General features: G+C 35.6%; 2 protein-coding genes across 7 annotated transcripts in view; one reads left to right on the top strand and one right to left on the bottom strand.

Annotated features, from left to right (window-relative positions):
• The window catches only part of LOC123547847 (eukaryotic translation initiation factor 5B-like), a 63,725-nt gene extending 52,669 nt beyond the window's left edge, over window positions 1-11,056 (top strand). For both annotated transcript variants that reach the window (XM_053551090.1, XM_053551089.1), the window contains one exon: window positions 2,125-11,056. The gene's annotated coding sequence lies outside the window, so the exon portion shown is untranslated. The remainder of the gene's footprint in view (window positions 1-2,124) is intronic.
• Window positions 11,057-15,889: 4,833 nt separating this feature from the next.
• LOC123546785 (galactocerebrosidase-like) overlaps window positions 15,890-22,248 on the bottom strand; it is a 33,741-nt gene continuing 27,382 nt past the window's right edge. For 4 of the 5 annotated variants that reach the window (XM_045333339.2, XM_045333341.2, XM_045333340.2 and 1 more), the window contains exons 16-18: window positions 21,859-22,028; window positions 20,991-21,070; window positions 15,890-20,672 (exon numbers count right to left, since the gene is read on the bottom strand). In XM_045333339.2, the coding sequence (XP_045189274.2) occupies window positions 20,445-20,672; window positions 20,991-21,070; window positions 21,859-22,028 (478 nt within the window). In that variant the 3' untranslated portion in view covers window positions 15,890-20,444. The remainder of the gene's footprint in view (window positions 20,673-20,990; window positions 21,071-21,858; window positions 22,029-22,248) is intronic. The other variant, XM_053551091.1, reaches the window with a different exon arrangement.

Here is a 22,248-nt window from a genome sequence, read left to right as displayed (position 1 = left end):
GTCACAGGGGCCTGAACATTGAAAACCATTTCCGGTCAGTAACTTGAGAACCACTCGACCCAGAATGTTGAAACTTAATAGGATGATTGGTCATGCAGAGTAGATGAGCCCTAACGATTTTGGGGTCACTCTGTGAAAGGTCAAGGTCACAGGGGCCTGAACATTGAAAACCATTTCCGGTCAGTAACTTGAGAACCACTTGACCCAGAATGATGAAACTTCATAGGATGATTGGTCATGCAGAGTAGATGACCCCTAACGATTTTAGGGTCACTCTGTTAAAGGTCAAGGCCACAGGGCCCTGAACATTGAAAACCATTTCCAATCAATAACTTGAGAACCTCTCGACCCAGAATGTTGAAACTTCATAGGGTGATTGTTCATGCAGAGTAAATGACCCCTATTGTTTTTGGGGTCACTCCTTTAAAGGTCAAGGTCACAGAGGCCTGAACATTGATAACCAGTTCCGATCAATAACTTGAGAACCACTTGACCCAGAATGTTGAAACTTCATAGAATGATTGAACATGCAGAGCAGATGACCCCTATTGATTTTGGGGTCAGTCTATTAAAGGTCAAGGTCACAGTGGCCTGTTCATGTAAAATCATTTTTTGGAAATAACTGGAGAACCACTTGACCTACAATGTTGAAACTTAATAGGATGATTGGACATGCAGAGTAGATGACCCCTATTTATTTTGAGGTCACTTGATCAAAGGTCAAGGTCACAGGAGCCTGAACAGTGACTTGAGAACCACTAGGCCAAGAGTGTTGAAATTTAGCGGGTTGACTGGACATGCCAATTAGATATTGCAGCCAACCATCAGTGTCTCTTTGACTTTCACTCCTGACCCCTATTGACTTCTTGCCTGTAGGACTTTGCATTGGGGGAGACATGCGCTTTTTTGCAAAAGCATTTTCTAGTTAAATTCAGCAATAGTTTATATACTTTATTTTGTAACAACTGATATTGGTTGTTGCTGAATTTAAACTGAAGCAAGAAAAGAAATAAATACAATATAAGATTTAGCAGTTATTGTGAGTTGAGAGCAATAACTGCTAAATCTTATATTGTATTTATTTCTTTTCTTGCTTCAGTTTAAATTCAGCAACCATAGGCGTTATATTTTCTACCCCTGTCAGGCCTCGACACTAACAGTGTCCCGGGATCCCGAGGACCCCAAATTCTAGCGAGGGACACCCATTATTCAAAGCTGGAGGTTCCTCCAGGATATCTATTTTCAACAACGACAATGTAATAGCTACATTAAATACCGAGTTACATTGATTTTAAAGATTTCTTAATTCTTGCAGAATATTCGACCAAAAAAGTATGACAGTTAGTGTCGAGGCCTGACGGGTAGAAAATATGACGCCTATAGTTGCATTTCGGCCCCAGGGAGTTAAAGGCCCATAATGCCTTTGTTTAAAATGTGGCTGCCACATTTTCCATTATGAACATAAAATACATAATATACTACAATGTTTTATTGAATCTATTAATTTTATTACCTCCCTTTATGACTGTAACTATAACAGTACATGTGCAATATTAAAAGAAGTGCTTTTCTAACAATGTAATTTTGCAAAACATAGCTGTTTCATCTGTTTTCAAGATAAAACTTTAAAGCATTATTGACCTTTAAATTATCCTCCTAGGAGGGGCATTCCCTGAACTGTAATTGGAAATCCTGACCAGTTGGCTCAGAATGTAAATCACGAAACAGTTAGATTTGGTTCTTCAGTGAGAGAAATATTTTTCATGAAAAGTTTACAAAATATGATTTTCTCAAGTACACTGTAATGTGACCTAAACATCTGATTTAAGTGGGGAAATTTATTGATACTAATTTCTAGAACATTCTTTAGATTGACTGACCACAAAACTGAAATGTTGCTGTAGAAGGGCTAAATACTGATTTTAAACAAATAAGATTTCAATATGGAAAATAAATGTAAATTTGTGTTTGCAAAATACCAAAATTGCTAGCTTTTGTTATTTTTTGCAGAGTACTATGAAGAGAAATCTTGAAGGTCAAAGGTTGCCAGATATATTAGACAGATAGGTGACAGGTTTTTATGCCGTGCCAGTTTAATAATTGAAATCTGTTTTTCTTTTTCAGGTCTGAACAGTAGCATTCTGAGTTACACTACCTGAAGTTGGAAGAGTTTACAGATGGAGTTGGACTTTTTCTGACATTTGTTTTAGAGACGAACTGTTTCTTCAGTGAAACAATAATTCTTTGATTACACTTTCAGTTGAATAGGTGTAGACATTTTTATGGAAATTAATGCCTAAGAATGAGTAGAGGATATAGAGCAGTATTGTCTCTCTGGCATGCCATGGCCTAAATGTCTGATACAAAATAATATAAGGAAGCGAACTGGTAATGAAAGTTGTCAATTTTTTTGTGATCACAGTCATATTCTTGTATTTATTTAAACCGAAATAGAAAATTATTCTTTCATAACAAGAAGAAGCTAAAGACATATACAGAGAACTCATAATGGAAAAGGAAATGCTGATTGTCATTATTGGTCTGCCACCTTAACCCATAGTGCTAAATTTCTTTATAATGTACTTGTCCATCTTTCAGTTTGGACATTACCATTAACAGTTAAAAGGGGTGCTTACCAAAAAGATACTGACTGAATAGCGAACAGTGCAGACCATGATCAGACTGCACGTATGTGCAGGCTGATCATGATCTACACTGGTTGTAAAGGCAGAATCAGACGTGTCCAGCATGGTAAGGGTAAATATGTAACCTGATATATTTCCTAATAATACAAGAAATTGTATATTTTGAGTCAATTTTTCTGATTCTTGCTTTTTTCAAACAAAGTCCATCAGTATCTTAGTTTTATGTATATACTTCCTTGCAGTAATTAGTACTCTAAACAGTCAGGAAAAGGTGTTAAAAGATTTACAGTGAACAAGATTTGGACACAGGCATAGCCCTTATTATTTTAATGCCAGCTATAAATTAATTAGTAAATAAATAGTGAATCCTTATGTGTAGATTACAACTACAAGTGTTTCTATCCCTTTATGAATTAAAATAAAAGCTGTCTGTTTTTGAATTGCATACTTCTGTTAAAATGGATTTTGATATCTGTGATTCCTTTTTGCTTAAAAAGTGGATACATATGTTACCATTTTTTACCAGTTTTCATTAAGCACCTGTATCTTAGATTGGTGATATTGCATGCGTATGGATTTTATGTAACAGGCTGTCAGTGTTTTGTCTATATATATAAAGAGAATTAGTAAATTTATGTATTAAAAGTGCATTGATGACATGTGCAAAATCAAGTTTCAAGTCAGTGCCTACTTTCTTTTAACTGTAGCGTATTTTGCTCTGGAGCTGAATCAGAAGATGCAATTTGAGTGCAAGAAATGGGTATTTATCCCAGTTGAGGTTCGAGTTGGGGCTGACATGAATTATATTCATGAAAACGACAGATATATTTAAAGATGTTAGTCATAACTGAAACTCGGGCACTTTTACAAGACTATTAGCATTACACTAGATTTCAACATTATTAATTATATGGAAGTTGCAAAGAATACTATGTGTTATTGAATGGCATAAGTAATATATTTGACTGGAATGGACTGCTTACATGTTATTAGAGGAAAATGTTTATCTTGACTGGTTACGTATTTGGAGAAAAAGACTTTCCTTGACTGCTTATGCATCTAGAGAAGAGTTTTGTCTTGACTGGTTACATAAAAGATTTTTAGCTTGACTAATGGAAGGATATGTAGAGCTATTGCATTCATCCAAGTGTTGGCATCAGCACCTGCATTCCGAATATGGTTAAGTTTTGTCTGTAAGTTGTTATCTCAGTACCCACAAATGGGGTTGCATTAAAACCTCACACACTTGTTCACTGTGACCATCTGAAATGCAGTGCAAAGGCTTTATAGCTCTGTTTTGCCTATTCACAAAGTTACACCCCTTTATCTTTGTAGCAATTTTTGGTGTTATCTGTTATCTCATTAAGCATCTAATGATGGGAAAATTGTCGCCCATTTTATACTTGTTAATGTCTATATTTTCATGATTTTTATAAGCCCAGGGAACGTATTATGTTATACCCACAGTGTCCGTCCGTCCGTTAGCAATTTCGTGTCCGCTCTGTAGCTCTTGAACCCCTCGAAGGATTTCAAAGAAACTTGACACAAATGTTCACCACATCGGGACGACATGCAGAGGGCATGTTCTGGATGGCTCGCTTCAAGGTCAAGGTCACACTTAGGGGTCAAAGGTCATTGCTCTGTAACTCTTGAACACCCGAAAGGATTTCAAAGAAACTTGACAGAAATGTTCACCACATGGAGACAATGTGCAGAGCGTATTTTCTTAATGGCTAGCTACAAGGTCAAGATTGCCTAGTTATTTGTCACTTGTTTACCCAAGTGGAGCACAAGAATGAATTTAGAGGTCAGAAGTTCAATATCTTGTTTGGGCAAGTGTTTCTTTTTGACACTCTAACAGAAGATGACTATAATGTCTGAACTCTGTCATCCTTCACTTGCATAAAATCAATTTTGTTGTTTGTGTGCATACAAAAAATGGAATAGTTTTGATATAAATTAGTATAAGCACGCTGACCTGTAGCAATGAATAGTACAGTTGTAATGTTCGGAATCACTGTCAGTAGTGGCCTAAGTGCTGCAACACAGTGCATATATATCTGTTTTGGTAGCTTAATATCGCAGTAGTTAATATAATTATGTACATTTGATCTTCCCGGAGCAACAGTTAAAATTCCAATAATTTAAGAAAATCCTTACTTTCTGAAATAATTTATAAAATTTATAATGGCAATGGACAACATGCAGGGGATATTTCAACTCACAGTGCAGTATATTTATCAACATTCTGTGTTAGTGCGATGCATTTTTAGCTCATCTGATTTTTTGAAAAACAAAAGCTGTCTCCATAGGATGACACATGCCCCCGATGGCACTTTGAATGAATAGTTATGGCCGATGTTAGAGTTTAGGACCTTTGACCTACGGACCTGGGTCTTGCGCGCGACACGTCGTCTTACTGTGGTACACATTCATGCCCAATAATTTTAAAATCCATGCATGAATGACAAAGATATGGACTGGACACGCCCATCAATGCACTATCATGAAATATGACCTTTAACATCTAAGTGTGACCTTGACCTTTGAGCTACGGACCTGGGTCTTGCGCGCGACACGTCGTCTTACTGTGGTACACATTCATGCCAAGTTATTTGAAAATCCATCCATGGATGACAAAGATATGGACCGGACACAAATGCACTATCATGAAAAATGACCTTTAACGTCTAAGTGTGACCTTGACCTTTGAGCTACGGACCTGGGTCTTGCGCGCGACACGTCGTCTTACTGTGGTACACATTCATGCCAAGTTATTTGAAAATCCATCCATCGATGACAAAGATATGGACCGGACACGAAAATTGCGGACAGACTGACAGACCAACAGACAGTTCAGAAACTATATGCCTCTCTTCGGGGGCATAAAAAATGATGAGTTATTGTCATCACTTGATCGGCGTCGGTGTCGGCGTTGGCGTTGCCTGGTTAAGTTTTATGTTTAGGTCAGCTTTTCTTTTAAACTATCAAAGGTATTGCTTTGAAACTAGCAACACTTGTTCACCATCAATAGCTGACCATGTATAGCAAGAAACGTCACTCCATCCTGCTTTTTGCAAGAATTATGGCCCCTTTTGGACATAGAAAATGTCAGATTTCTTGGTTAAGTTTTATGTTTAGGTAAACTTTTCTCCTTAACTATCAAAGCTATTGCTTTGAAACTATGAAAGCTATTGCTTTGAAACTTGCAGCACTTGTTCACCATCATAAGCTGACCCTGTACAGCAAGAAACATAACTCCATCCTGGTTTTAGCAAGAATTATGGCCCTTTTTGGACTTAGAAAATCAGATTTCTTGGTTAAGTTTTGTGTTTAGGTCAGTTTTTCTCCTAAACTATCAAAGCTATTGCTTTAAAACTTGCAATACTTGTTCACCATCATAAGCTGACCCTGTACAGCAAGAAACATAACTCCATCCTGCTTTTTGCAAGAATTATTGACCCTTTTGGACTTAGAAAATCAGATTTCTTGGTTAAGTTTTGTGTTTAGGTCAGCTTTTCTCCTATACTATCAAAGCTATTGCTTTGAAACTTGCAACAGTTGTTCACCATCAGAAGCTGACCCTGTATAGCAATAAACATAACTCCATCCTGCTTTTTGCAAGAATTGTGGCCCCTTTTGGACTTAGAAAATATCAGATTTCTTGGTTAAGTTTTATGTTTAGATTAACTTTTCTCCTAAACTATCAAAGCTATTGCTGTGAAACTTGCAACAGTTGTTCACCATCATAAGCTGACTCTGTATAGCAAGAAACATAACTCCATCCTGCTTTTTGCAAGAATTATGGCCCCTTTTGGACTTAGAAAATATCAGATTTCTTGGTTAAGTTTTATGTTTAGATTAACTTTTCTCCTAAACTATCAAAGCTATTGCTGTGAAACTTGCAACAGTTGTTCACCATCATAAGCTGACTCTGTATAGCAAGAAACATAACTCCATCATGCTTTTTGCAAGAATTATGGCCCCTTTTGGACTTGGAAAATCATGAGTAGGACAATATTTCTATTATACAGAGACAAAAAAATCAGATGAGCGTCTGCACCTGCAAGGCAGTGCTCTTGTTGAAAGTTAGTACTGATATGTAACTATTATTCATCTATTAAACTAGAAAGCAGCTAATATATAACACCATGTTAGTCTTGATTTTATCTCAGTTATTTCAGAGGTCAATTAAAGCTACAAGTCTGTTCATGTAAGTGAACACGAGTAGCGTCAAATGAGTCTGTTGCCAAAATCACCAGTGACTTTTACAAACCTTTTAAACTGTTCTGGACTACAGAAATTTCACATGAATTTAGTGAACCGAAGGAAAATCATGTTTCAGGTATCATTTAAGTGATTTTATAATGAAGTACGAGAGTATAATTGTTACGTTAAAAACATAATGAATTAATTTTGACATGCATTGATCAATCACTTTTTTTTATTTGGCAAATTTGTTTTGTGAAGTTACAATTTCTTTACATAATTACTTCCCTTTGTTGTTACTATAATATGTAACTTTCTAGAGTGTCTGTATTTGATTTATACAATAATGACAGCAACTGTAGGTATATGTACTTCTATAACTTGTTAATGCAAAAACCTTTCCAGTAATATCCTAGCCCGCCCGCTTAGCTCAATAAGGAATGTGCAGATCTACAGATCTCAGGGTCATGAGTTGGAGCCATGGACGAGGCATATGTTCTCCATGACAGTTTGATAAAAGACATCAAGACATGTCCTCCACCTCTGATTCATGTGGAGAAGTTGGCAGATACTTGCAGAGAACAGGTTTGTACTGGTACAGAATCAAGGAACACTGGTTAGGTTAACTGCCCGCCGTTACATACCGGTAACTGAAATACTGTTGGAAAAACTGTGTTAAACCCAAAACAAACAAACAAAAGTAATATCCTAGTGTTTCAGAAATACCATATTTTGGAATACTCCTTATAGTTTTTTGTTGCAAAGAAATTTAAAATACAATGTTTGTCACATTAAAGTATTGTTGATTTTTTCTAACTAAAGGTAATTAATTTCTGAAGAAAGAAAATGCCAATTATTACTTTATGATTATGTTGATAGAATGAGAAGAGGTATAAAGCAATTCAAGGTCTTTAATATATTCATTTTTGTCAGTTTAAACTGCCTCAGTGACCATTTGTATTAAGCAGCCACTTGCTTTAAGCAGCCAGTCATCAAGACTTCTCAGATTAACATTTGAGCCACGCCATGAGAAAACCAGCATACCATAATCGGCCGATTATAGGTTGCACTCATGTATAGGACGCAGTGAAAAAATATCAGCAGAATTCTGGAAAAATGCTTCTACCCACTTATCACTTATCCGAATTTATGTTTGTCCGAAATTCGCATTAGTTTCTATGAACTCGCCGGTTTTGCTAAATCATTGTCAATGTTTTTGCATGTTGTGCAAGTATTTAAATTGAAAAGCATAAACTTTGTGTAAGCACTAAACTGCCGCATCCTCTGATCACTCCATGAATATTGACGCCAGTGAAAACGAAAGTACACTTTGGCACCTAGAGGTAAAATGACGTAATTTTAAGACTGGTTTGCAAATTGTTTTGATTATTACGGATCAGTGACTATGATCATATTGGATCAGTCTAAAATCTCGCATGCATATGTTACAATTGCCTCCGGGTATGATTAAACGGTTAAGTGTGTGCAGATTGTGACAGTAGGTGTAAGATAAGTTAAATGCCTCGGGCGTGAATTTCTTGATGAACAAGAGGATTATAGACAACTATCAAAATTATGTTTGAAGATTAGATAATCGATGTCCAGGCTACCTGATACGGAGTTTCAAGTATTTTAATGCAAAATGTGTAAAAACACGCCGGGATAGTTTTACGCAGGTCTTGTTTAAACTTAATGATCAGTTACAGAAATGCGTTGTAAAATATATTTTAATGAAAAACAGCATTTATTTATCTTAAGATTTTACGTGAGCTCTAAATTTTACATTTTATACAAAAGTAATTTAAAACGCCGGGTCCCGATACTGGCTATTAGCTATGCTCAAGTCATTGGTATTTAATCCCCTTGAATTCTCTTCAATATAGAGGTATACGGTGTAAACAAAGATCAATTTTCTTAATTTTTGAGTCTGGGGGAAATGTTTGGTCTTTTTCTATCCTCATACATAGGATGCATCGGTCCTTCAAGACCAGAATCTTGTAAAAAAAATGTGCATCTTATATTCGTAGGATGACGGTAGTGGCTTTGCGACCAGCATGGATCCAGACCAGCCTGCGCATCCACTAACGGTTTCCCTAATAACAATAGGCTTTGAAAGTGAACAGCATGGATCCTGACCAGACTGTGTGGATGTGCAGGCTGGTCTGGATCCATGCTGGTCGGAAAGCCACTATGTTGGTTTTCTCATGGTGTGGCTCAATTTTTATTCTTATTTCAACCTGATGCAGCAGCAGTCACATTGTGTCACTCCTGTTGCTGTCTGCTCTATACAGGTTTGACTGTATCTTTAAAGACAACAGTAGATGTAGCATTTCTCTTACTCTACGCAATCCTTGGTGCAAGTAGTATGAATTATTCATAGTTAAATAGAACATTCATACCCTATGGAATCGTTTGTTAATTTCAGCTTTTTTAATGTGTGAAATTTGATAGTTCATTTAACTATTGAATTTTTGCTATGTATTTTGTACTTTTTTTTTCTTCTTTTTTTTTTTAATGTATTTAATATTCATTATAAGTACAGGGCATGTTGAACAAGATTTGATTCAAGTTAAAGTCATTCCAGATTTAATCTCTATTAACTAGGTAAGCTTGATAAGATTTTGGCATTTTGCATTTGAAAAAAATACCGGTAATGTAAATATGAATATACCAGAAAAGTGACTTTTTTTCTTTGGTCTGATCTCCCTGATAGTCTGGTGCTTTTTAGTCCCCTACTGGTGGTGACTATAGGAATGCCCTCTGTCTATCTGCAAATCTGGATCTTGCGATAAGTCAAAAAGTTTCAAGTTCGGTTCATAAAACTTGGTATGTGAATTGAGGGCAATATTTAGATTATACACGTACATGAATTATGCTTGTAGGTCAAAGGTAAAGGTCATTGTTGAAGGTCAAGTAAAAATAGTTTCTGTTTCATAACTTCTATATGCATTGATGAATTATCTTAGTGCTACACACAAACGTTCCAAAAGATGAGACAATGTGTCAACGCATAATCTATGTTTGCTGGTTAAAGGTCAGTGTCGCTGTTCAAGGTCAAGTAAAAATTTGTTCATGCGTCATTACTTTTAATTGCATTGAAGGATTGTTCTAGTACTACACAATAATGTTTCCCATGATTAGACAATGTATCGCGCACATGACCCATGGTTGGTCAAAGGTCAAGGTCACTATTGAAGGTCAAGTAATTTTTTTTTTCACCATTAGGGGACTTCTGTATTTCCACTGCAATACTCAATCTCTTATTCACATGTGTGACACAGAAAATTCAGATTATCTTTAGTATATACATCAATTACAACTAGCTCTTGTATATTAAAGTTACTGCCATACGTAAAAGCTGTAAGCATATTTCAGAAAATATTCAGTATCAGTTAAAACTCTCATCTATTTCTGATGAACCACTGCAGGATTATATTGCATTAACCAGACTTGGCATTTTTATAAGTTTAATCCATTTTATAAATGGGGTACGTTTGTTCAAGTTCCACAAGAGGAAACATTTTTCAGTTGACATAAATCAAACATTTGTGTGTGATAGCTCAGTTTAAGACTAATGTCAGCTTACTGCAGAATGGGTAGTGGTTCCCAGTTGAAACTGAAAAATTGTGTTAGGGATGAGACTTGAAATATCTGCAGATTTTCATTGAGAACCTACAGCAAGTATGTTGGTTTGCTTAGTGGTTCCAAGGTTAAAAGTTTAGTGTCCAGGCAGCTGATTGGTCGTTTTCTGAGCATATTATTGAAATTGACCAATAGCAAGACTGCTTTCTAAAACTGGTCTCTAAGCAAAATTTCATAACCTGGAAACCTGGTATATTTGAAAAGCTTTTTTCATGTCCTACAATTTCAAAAGATTGTAAAGGGCAAGATTCCCATTAAAAACTGGGGTAAACCAAATCAGATGAGTCATAATATGTCATTGCTTGTATATAAACAGACAAGTTAACTGTACAGATTGATTGTTTGTTAGTAGATCTCTATTTTTTTTGTCTGTTGCCTTGTACAATTTTGACAGAGTTGAACAATATTAATATCCGATCATTTCAATATATTTGTACAAAAAAGGTGTATATTATAGATAAGGCATTACATTTATTTGTTGTACCAAATTGTATTTGTGCTATTTTCATCTGTTCTTCATTTGGGCCATAATGTCAGTGTGAATAAATTCCTTCAATGGTGAACAATTGTGTTTTTTCTCACTTCTCAATAGATAACAAAAAAAAAGAGAGGTAAGTTGTTTTTAGCTGGATTATTCTCCTTGTGCTGCTATCATTACAGGCATGGCATCTTGTAATACCTAACCAAGATTCATGGAATTGACCAATAAACCAAATTCATCATAAAAGCAGTGATCAAAAATGAGAAGAAACTACAAAATATGACCTTCATTTGTTTAATTTGTCATAGAAATAGAACAGGTAGATTTTTCTCCTAGCTTAATAGTCCCCTACTGGTTCAGGGACTATAGGAATGCACTTTTCCGTCCGTCTGTCCGCAATTTCCTGTCAGGTCCATAACTCTGAAGGGATTTTAATATTACTTGGCACAAATGTTCCCCATGATGAGACGACGTGTCATGCGCAAAACCCGGACCCCTAGCTCAAAGATCAAGGTCACAATTTGAGGTTGAAGGTCAACAGGGCTTTTTTCCTGTCTGGTCCATAACTCTCCCATCCATGAAGGGATTTTAATATTACTTGGCACACATGTAGCGCATAATAAGACAATGTGTCATGCACAACTTCCAGACCCCTAGCTCAAAGGTCAAGGTCACACTTAGCAGTCAAATGTTAACATAGCATGAACAGGGTCTGTTTCGTGTCCGGTCCGTAACTGACATTTATGAAGGGATTTTAATATCACTTGGCACAAGTGTTCCCCATGATGAGACGACATGTCCTGCGCAAATCCCGGACCCCTAGCTCAAGGGTCAAGGTCACAATTGGGGGTCGAAGGTCAAAAGAGTTTTTAGCTCACCTGAGCCAAAGGCTCATGGTGAGCTTTTGTGACCGCTTGATGTGTGTCGTGTGTCCGTCAACAATTTCTAAAAAAATCTTCTCTAAAACTTCTGGGCAGATATACACCAAACTTCACATGAATGATCCTTGGGTGGTCCCCTTTCAAAATTATTCAAAGAATTTAATTCCACAAAGAACTCTGGTTGCCATGGCAACCGAAAGGAAAAACTTTAAAAAACTTCTTCTCAAAAACCAGAAGCCCTAGAGCTTAGATATTTAGTGTGAAGCATTGCCTAGTAGACCTCTACCAAATATGTTCAAATCATGACCCCGGGGTCAAAATTGACCCCGCCCCAGGGGTCACTTGATCTTACATAGACTTCTGTAGGAAAATCTTCAAAATGTTTTAAAAAATAAACCAGAAGGCCTAGAGCTTAGATATTTGACATCTAGCATTGCCTGGTAGACCTCTATAAAGTTTATTAAAATCATTACCCCCGGGTCAAAATTGACCCTGCCCCAGGGGTCATTTGATTTTACATAGGAAAATCTTCAAAAAATTTCTTAAAATAAACCAGAAGGCCTAGAACTTAGATATTTAACACAAAGCATTGCCTAGTAGACCTCTACAAAATTTGTTCAAATCATGACCCCCGGGGTCAAAATTGACCCCGCCCTAGGGGTCACTTGATTTTACATAGGAAAATCTTCAAATTTTTTTTAAAAATAAACTAGAAGGCCTAGATCTTAGATATTTTACATGTAGCATTGCCTAGTAGACTTCTACAAAATTTGTTCAAAGCATGACCCCCAGGGTCACATTGATCCCGCCCCATGGGGTTACTTGATTGTACATAGAAAAATCTTTAAAATTTTCTAAAAATAAACCAGAAGGCCTAGAGCTTAGATATTTGACATGTAGCATTGCCTAGTGGACCTCTACAAAAGTTGTTCAAATCTTGACCTCCCCCCTCCCGGGGTGAAATTGACCCCACCCCAGGGGTTACTTGATTGTACATAGGGAAATCTTCATAAATTTGCTAAAAATAAACCAGAAGGCCTAGATCTTAGATTTTTGATATGTAACATTGCCTAGTAGACTTCTACAAAGTTTGTTTAAATCATGGCCCCCGGGGTAAAATTGACCCCGCCCCAGTGGTAACTTAATTGTGCATCCATAAATCTTCAAAAAATTTCTAAAAATAAACCAGAAGGCATAGAGCTTAGATATTTGACATGTAGCATTGCCTAAAGGACCTCCACAAAATTTGTTAAAATCATGACCCCCCCCCCCCCCACCGGCATCAAATTGGCCATGCCCCAGGGGTTATTTGATTGTACATAGGAAAATCTTCCTAAAAATGTCTAGAAATAAACTAGAAGGCCTAGAGCTTAGATATTTTGTGTATAGCATTGCTAGTGGATCTCTGCCAAGTTTGTTCAAATCATGACCCCGGGTCAAGCTTAAATGCAAATCTTCATAGCAACCATTTAACCAGGTGAGCGATATAGGGCCATCATGGCCCTCTTGTTTTCCTGTCCCATCCATAACTCTGCCATCCATGAAGGGATTTTAATTTTCTTGGCACAAATGTTCCCCATGATGAGACAATATGTTATGCGCAAAACCCGGACCCTTAGCTGAAAGGTTAAGGTCACAATTGGAGATCAAAAGTCAATAATTTTTTTTTCCTGTCGGATCCAGAACTCTGTCCTCCATCAAGGAATTACAATATTATTTGGCATAAATGTTCCCCATGATGAGACGTGTCATGCGCAAACCCAGTACCCTAGCTTAAAGGTCAAGGTTACACTTTGAGATCAAAGGTCAATAGGATTTTTTACCTGTCTGGTCTATAACTTTGTCATGCAAAACAGGATTTAGATATCAGTTGGCACAAATATTCCCATAGATGAGACAACATGTCATGCGCAAAACCCAGGCCCAAGGTCTAATGTCAAGGTCACACTTAGAGACCAAAGGTCAGACACAAGAATGACTTTGTCTGCAGCATTTCTTCTTCATGCATGGAGGGATTTTGATGTAATTTGGCACAAATGTTCACCAACATAAGACAGATTGTCATGCACAAGAACCAGGTCCCTCGGTCTAAGGTCAAGGTCATATTTAGAGGTCAAAGGTCAATGTCAAGGTCACACTTAGAGACCAAAGGTCAGACACAATGACTTTGTCTGGAGCATTTCTTCTTCATGCATGGAGGGATTTTGATGTAGCTTGGCACAAATGTTCACCAACATAAGACAGATTGTCATGCGCAAGAACCAGGTCCCTAGGTCTAAGGTCAAGGTCATATTTAGAGGTCAAAGGTCAAATTCAAGAATGACTTGCTACGGAGCATTTCTTTTTCATGCATGAAGGGATTTTGTTGTAACTTGGCACAAATGATCACCATTATAAGACGGATTGTCATGCGCAAGACCCAGGTCCCTAGGTCTAAGGTCAAGGTCATATTTATAGGTCAAAGGTCAAATTCAAGAATGACTTAGTATGGATCATTCCTTCTTCATGCTTGGAGGGATTTTGTTGTAACTTGGCACAAATGTCCTCCAACATAAGACGGATTGTCATGCGCAAGAATCAGGTCCCTAGGTCTAAGCTCAAGGTCATATTTAGAGGTCAAAGGTCAAATTCAAGAATGACATAGTATGGAACATTTCTTCATGCATGGAGGGATTTTGATGTAACTTGGACCAAATGTTCACCACCATGAGGCACCTTTGTTTTTAAAATTACGTCCTTTTGTTTTACTATAAATAGATTTTATTGTAACTTTTTTATTAGTGGCAGTAGAGAAAAATGGAGACCACTTTTCTGTGGTACAACATGCACGTTACATGCAATTTTTAGGTGTATTTTGACCTATCTCTACCTGGTTAATTGTTTCTTGTGGACTTATATAGATGTTGTTTTTTTTTTGTTTTTTTTTAGGATTAATATATAGTACAATATTGTTTATGCATCATTGACAGATATCAGTTCATTATGTTATACTGCAGTAGAGAAAATTAGGTGCCTTCCAGTAGGGGACTTTGTATTGCATGGCAATACTTCCTTCACTTGTTTTAAGTTGTTGCTTGTGTTGCACTTGACCCATGCCTATCAATCACAAAGGTTCCCCATGATAAGACAATGTGTTGCATACATGATCTATGCTTGTGGGTCAAGGTCACTATTGAAATTTAAATAAAAAGTTTTTGGTTCTTGGCTCCTTAAGGCCTTGAAGCATTTTTAGTTCCCTATCTCGACAGAAAATTTTGTTGAGGTTTTACAAGCAAGTTGGCAATTTTTTTAAAAGTTGAGCGCACTGTCTAACGGACATCTCAGCGTGGTTGTATGCTTTGCTGTTTCACTCTTTAGACAAATTTTATTGTCAACGGAAAAGGTTATATAACACTAAATTGAATTTAGTTTATTATCCATTCTGAAATTGCTTAACATTCAGCATCGCAGCTATATAAGGCCATATACAGTATTTACTTTGATAAAATGCTCATTAATATTAGCACCAGTTTTAAATTCACAAATCATTTTCAAACTAGAGATGCTTTTGAGAAAAGCGCATGTCTCCCACAACTGCCTTGTTTGTCTGGATTGTTCAGATGAATGGTTCCTATGAAAAATATCTAGTTTCTCTAGATGGACTAGATGAGTGGACCCATAGATGCTTTAGATGAGTGGATCCAATCAGTAATTCAAGGGCCATAATTCAAAAGTGCCTGGGCCGATTTGGCTAGTTATCGAACTTGGCTGAGGTGTTATGGTCAAACACATTTTGTTCAAGTTTGGTGAAGATCGGATGAGAAATGTTCGACTTAAAGTGTGCGGACAAGCTTTGTGACAATATGACACACACACAGACAAGAGTAAATCTATTTGTCTCACACACCACTGTGTGGTGGGAGACATATTAAGAGAAAACCCATTATAAATATTACCAAATCTACCAATACTTTATAAGGTCTGCTTCTCGAATATCTTATTTCACCAATATGGACCTCCATAAGATCCAAGAAAAGACCAAATGCACAATGTTATAGTATGAGCATTTTTATTTCCCTCAGAGTATAGTAATTTACATACAAAAATAAAGATAAGATTGTAAAAAAAATATAAATGGATTTCATTTACTATATAAACAACAATTACATTGTAATAATTAAAAGAATGTCACATAGTATGTCTTCTCTACAAACTGAGACTCATTTCCAAAACCTGGCCCCGTGTTCACAAAACTTTCAGTCTCAGCTGAGTTTGATAATGAAACTTTTATTTGTTATTTATATCTAATGAGCATGTTTAAACTAAATTTGAAGTTAATAACTATTTCCAAATGACTATTCAGTTTTGATAATTTAACACTGCAATTTAGTAAAACAGATACCAAACTCAGCTGAGACCGAAAAATGTTTTGTGAACATGGGGCCAGGACATCACTCAGGAAGAAAACCTTTGTGTCTTATCCAATTTCTGGACATTATGTACAGGCTATAGAACTAAAACCAGCAATGCAACAATATCAAATCTTTGGAAAGTATTGTAAAAGCAGAAATTTTCGCAAGGGTTTAAATTTGCTATATTTGAAAGGCCCAACATATTAACAAAGATCAATCCTTGCATAAATATTCACCATTTGTATAATTCAAATTTAAGTAGGATACCATTTTTACAATGTTGCGAATATTAAACCTCGTGAACATACACAAAATTTCAAATTTGCGAAATTTTTACCCAGCAAAAATATGTTCTTTTACAGTATAAAATGCCCTGTTTTTTGACAGGGTATTTTGGGGGCATTTTACAACTGCCTCTTATCGAAATGTAAACAGATTTTCATACAAAATCAAAGAGATTAGAACAAACAGAAAAAACAGAAGCACTTTAAATTCATATCTGGTTAGGTAAACACTATACAGTAAAACACCGCTCGCTCGAGGTCGCAAGGGGATGAGCAAAATGCTCGAGTTATCCATGGTTTCGAGCTACCCAAACATTGACCAACAAACGAAGAAAATTGAAACTTGTTTTACCAATTGCCATCGGGACCATTTGCAGGTTAAACGGTGATGCGTAATAATAACATACTTGAGACATTTTAAAAAAAAACGTATTACAAACGTTATCTATGATAGATGTTTCAATATGTAATTTGTAAATGGCAAATGTGAAGAAACAACTAGCACTTTTTGTTTTTATTTATCAACAAGTGCATATCAAAATTATCGTCTCAATTTTATGAAAAGGCTATATTATTTCCTTTATTTGCATGCAAACAACTGCTTATTAAAATATTAAGATCTCATAGCTATCTTCTCATCCCGCAGAAAAGATGTTTTAAGTAATCAGTAATTGATCGATATTTGATCAATAAAACTTTTCTTCAACCTTTCATCAATAATTTATCTCATTATCAGATCAAATATACCGACAAACAAACATTTAAGATAGTCGGGGAATAGACCACGCAATTCTCACGGGGTGTGAAATTCTTTTTATTAACATTCTGACCGCCGAAGGTGTGAAAAATTTTGACACCTCTGCTCGAGTTTGCCAGAAGCAACAAAGAATAAATTAATACACAGGGACCAGGTGTCATGCTCGAGCGATCGAGTTATCGATGCTCGACCCAGCCATGGTAATTTCACATAGAAAATAGAAAGAAATCGACCGGGACCGCATGAATTGCTCGAGCGAGCCCGGGTGCTCGAGTCATCGATGCTCGAGCGAGCGGTGTTTCACTGTATATATTGTAACTGTATTATATAGAAGTAAAAGAGCAAAGGTCTATCGCACAAAACTTCAACAGCAAATGTAAGAGATAAAAAAGTCATCATGATTTACAATGAAATGTTACAAAGGGGTGACTTGCTTTTGAAACGTAAATCCTACCAAAGACTTCAATTTTTTTTAAAATTCATATTGTGAAAAAATTTCAATTCTTTCAAAGACAAAATGAGACTTTTCTATAAAATTATATCATACCAGATCTTTGGATAAAACTGTGCAGGTTGATTTTGTTTGGTTTCTGTTACACCAGTACAATAAAGCTCCTACAACAAGTTTCCAGCTTGGTGGAGAAAGATCCCAGGTGTTCTCTTCCAGAGAGATCATTTTAGACACAGAAGAGTTTCTGGATAGAATGAACTTTCAAGTCAGTTGATCCTTGCATGTAAGTATTCTACAACATTGTTGTGTAGCAAGGATAAGTAACCTGCAGTAAACTAAGTTAAACAGGGTCACCCTGAAACTTTGTCATGAAAAGAGAACTATAAATCAATATATCACAATTGCGATGTAATACTGCAGTAAATTAGATCAGATACATTCTGGTAATCAGTATATCATACATTTCACAATAATATCAAAGACACCCAATGAAGTGGCTCGGGAAAACAGTAACTTTTCAACTTTTTAAACATACTTTAACCACTTCATAGTCCATAATCATGTTATGCAACTGTACTCAAGTTGTTATATACATAATGTTTTAAATCTGGTCTAGTAAACTGCATTTTTGAGGCTACAGAAACAAGTATACATAAATTATAATGTGATGTGATACTTCCTACAGGTATCTCCATGGAACAAAAATAAGACCTAAACATTAATCTAGTTTAACAATGCAATTCAAATAAAGAACTAAAAACTAATAATGTAGAGATTCAACAAAAATTAATCAATTTTCTCAATTGACAATACTGAATAAGAAAACAGAAAAGTAACGCCAATGAAATTTTTCGGTGAACAAATAAAAGTACATGAACAAGAACAATGCTCATGATAAACAGACAAAGGCTATATTCCATATTCAGTCCAACATCAAAATAATCATACATAACATAAATACTAAATGTATAATACTTAGATCTACAGAGATTAAAAATCATCACAGATATAATGTAGGGATAATGCAGAATCCCGAGGGAATGGTTGGTACACAAGCCCTTTACGGCGAGGGTACCAATGATTCCTGAGGGATTCTGAAGGTATTACAACACAAAAAGAACATGTACTAATGCTATTCTAGCGTAAAAATCAGGTAAATGAATATGTTGTCTCTAAACGTCATTAAATTTCCATGAAATGCGCGGAAAAGTCTAAGTTGTTTTTTTTTCACGTTGATGTCATTTCCTTTTGAATTATCCATTTTGGGGCCATAATATGTTAACGCTTTGCCACGGAACGTGCATATATTTAAAGGTGTTATAACAGCATGTGAGTGCAAGAATCTCTCAACACACGTTTTTTCTCCTGTTAAAACACCCCCTGAAAATGACAATAACAGCAGTTTTATGCTAGAATGTTCTCAGATCTTAAGTATAGTCTGTTTCAAAATGAATTTTTAAGTAAAGATAGCTTCAGTGAAGTTAATACTGGACATGACTCTGCCTTTGCAACCAGTGCAGATCATGATCAGCCTGCACATCCATGCAGTCTGATCATAATCTGCACTGTTCACCATTCAGTCAAAATCTTCTTGGTATGCACCCCTTTTAACAGTTAATAGTACTGTCCAAATTGAAAGATGGACAAGTTCATTATAGAAATTTAGCTGGGCAAGGGTTAATCGGACTGTAAGTCAAACGGAATGCAAGTAAATTCACACATTGGCCACAATATAAAGCTTCATGTTATATTCTGCACAATAAATAACATGCAACAATGTGGGCCTGCATTTATCAATAAAAACTTGTACTGAAATTGCCGTAACAATAGAAGTACTCAGCATGAAATACCTCAAGTGATAAGCAGCTGTTGTCAGCAAAACTTCATTAGAATACAATCAATTTCAATTCAGCATCTAAATTTCAGACTCAGGAAATTGATAAATCACCCAGGTATAATTTGTTTACAAGTAAACCTCTAATTAATGTTTGACAAAATTATAATTTCATTCTCCTAATGCATAATATGGTAGTAATATTAATGTGAACATACTGTATAAACATTTCATTTCATGGACACACAATTTCGTTGTTTTGGCTTGAATTCATGGGAATTTGAGTATACAATTTAAAATTTTGAACACAAAATACTCGTTTATTTCAAAACGAGGCTATAAAACTACAGTATCACCATTTTGTTATGTGATTATAAAAATATAAAATCTAGGAAAAGATTTTTCAATTATTCACAAAAATACAAGTCTTAAATCAGATCCTATTTAACAATATTATTATCTTAAAGTGAGTGAAGTCACTGACTATGGAATGTAAAAGTTACAAAACAACAACAAATAGAAAAGATGAGTATTTCAGTAAACAAATACTTATCAGTAATATAAGCTTTAACAAAAACAGTTTCTTCTTAAAACTTCAGGTATTTTGCCAAAACAAGTCATTTCAGAGTATAAAGTCTGTAATTTCTATCCTATGCCATTTCAATACACATTGCATCATTATTGAAATATTCCCTGCACCATTGTCTCAGTATATGAAGACATGCCTAACTCCTATATCTACAGAAAGCAAGTACATTGTATTTATCTCCCGGGCTTTTTACCTTTAATAACAATTTCATATGAATTTAGCTATTTCAGAAGAAAACTTGAAAATTTCACAGAGCTGAAGATGATATCCTATTTATTCCTTAAAGATTTAGAACGTCAATCTCTGGGCTTACATTAGAATCATCTGCATTTCTTAACACATTATCAATAATTTTCTCTCCATCATGAGGGCTTGCTACGACAAAATTATCAAAATCGGCAATTCCCCACGATGAGGTTCCAAGGCCGGCAAATCCATGTGTCTTGTAGTCAGCAACTGTGACATTAAACAAAATCTTGCCATTTAACAATCCGACTGCTTTACTACCCTGAAAAGTGTAATGGAAACTTTAGTACTGTAGAACATAACATCTTTTACCCAAATGCATCATTAAATTACCACATATAGCTTAAGCAACATACTAACACTTCATTGGATAAATCGTGAAATATTCTCAAACTGTATTCTGAAAAGTAGCCTTTAAAGTGGTTTAAACTTGTGAACATATCATTTTTTGCAAAGCATCTCTGTGAAGTACAGAAAACTTTTTCTAAATCAGTAAAACATCTGACCGAGATATTTTGTGAGATGAGGGAGCATATCTGAACTGTTCTATTTACTATTTCTTTGTTACAATGGATCATACCTGGACAAGAAGCCTCAGTGTGTTCCAACCCTTGACATTTAGCTTTCCTGTCGGTCCAAGCTTATGAATAACAGACTGACCTGAAATATGAGGTGAACTTATGAGAAAATAAGAATTTAAAACTATTCCACACCGTATGTTAGATTTGCTTTTTTATTTTTGTTTTTCGGTTTAGCACTGTTTTCCTCAACAGTATTTCAGTTATGTATTGCCAAGCAGTTAACCTTACCAGTGTTCCTGGATTTTGTCCTACTGGATTCTGTACCATTACAAACTTGTTCTACACAAGTAACTGCCAACCAGAGGTATAGGCTGAAATGACTTCAGACAAAATATCTTTCACCAAATTGTCATGGAGAACATACGTCTCGCCTGGGACCGAACTCTGATCCTAGATCTGCACTATCCCTTTTGATCTATACTGATGAGCCTCATCTTAAAAATATTCCAAGACTGTTTAGACAGCAAATTTTCTACTATTGCATGTGAGGCCTTATTAATTTATTAAAAAATGTTGTTATGTCAATATATCAACACAGGTAATATCATTTTTAAAATTAACTTATGCTATGTCCATCTCATGATGTTGAAATCTCAAGTTATCTTAATAGGGACATTTTTCTGCAATACCAAAGATTTACATGTTACAAAATTTTTAAAAACAAAAAACACCCAGCAGTCCAATTACATAAAGGGTTTATCTTAACGCAAGATATAAATTTTTCCATTAATGTAATTGAAATCTCAGCTGTTCAACAAAATAATTTTCCCAGAATTATAAGAAAATGTGATATTAGCTAGAAATCAACCAAGAACTACACCCTTCAGCAGTTTTTGAAATCATTTGTCACTTTACAGAAATTCTTACCTATGTTACCAGTGACCAAAAATCTTTGAGTAGCAGGGAAGACAAAGAAGAAAATTCCAGTTGAATCCAATATGTTACAACCTCCTTCAAAAATACGTGCACCAACAAAGTATCCATCTGATGAGTTTGCTTCTCCGAGTTTAGCATCTACTTGGACATAGATATCTGACCTATCAAACACAAAAAATTATGTAGAATAATTTTCAAATTGTTAGTCATATAAATGCCGATTTAATACAACACAATGAACCAAATACTAAACCATAACAGTCTTCCAAAATCACTCTTGAAGCATGTCCACTCTAAAACATTTTGCTGGATCTGCTTATAAATTTTGAATCATGTGGTTTCTTTCCAGCTATTAATGGTTTTGGACACCCTAGTATTAAT

Source organism: Mercenaria mercenaria, chromosome 9 (assembly GCF_021730395.1).
Source record: "Mercenaria mercenaria strain notata chromosome 9, MADL_Memer_1, whole genome shotgun sequence".
NCBI lineage: Eukaryota > Metazoa > Mollusca > Bivalvia > Venerida > Veneridae > Mercenaria > Mercenaria mercenaria.
The sequence above is the reverse complement of the archived record's forward strand: the minus strand, read 5'-3'. Positions and strand labels throughout refer to the sequence as shown.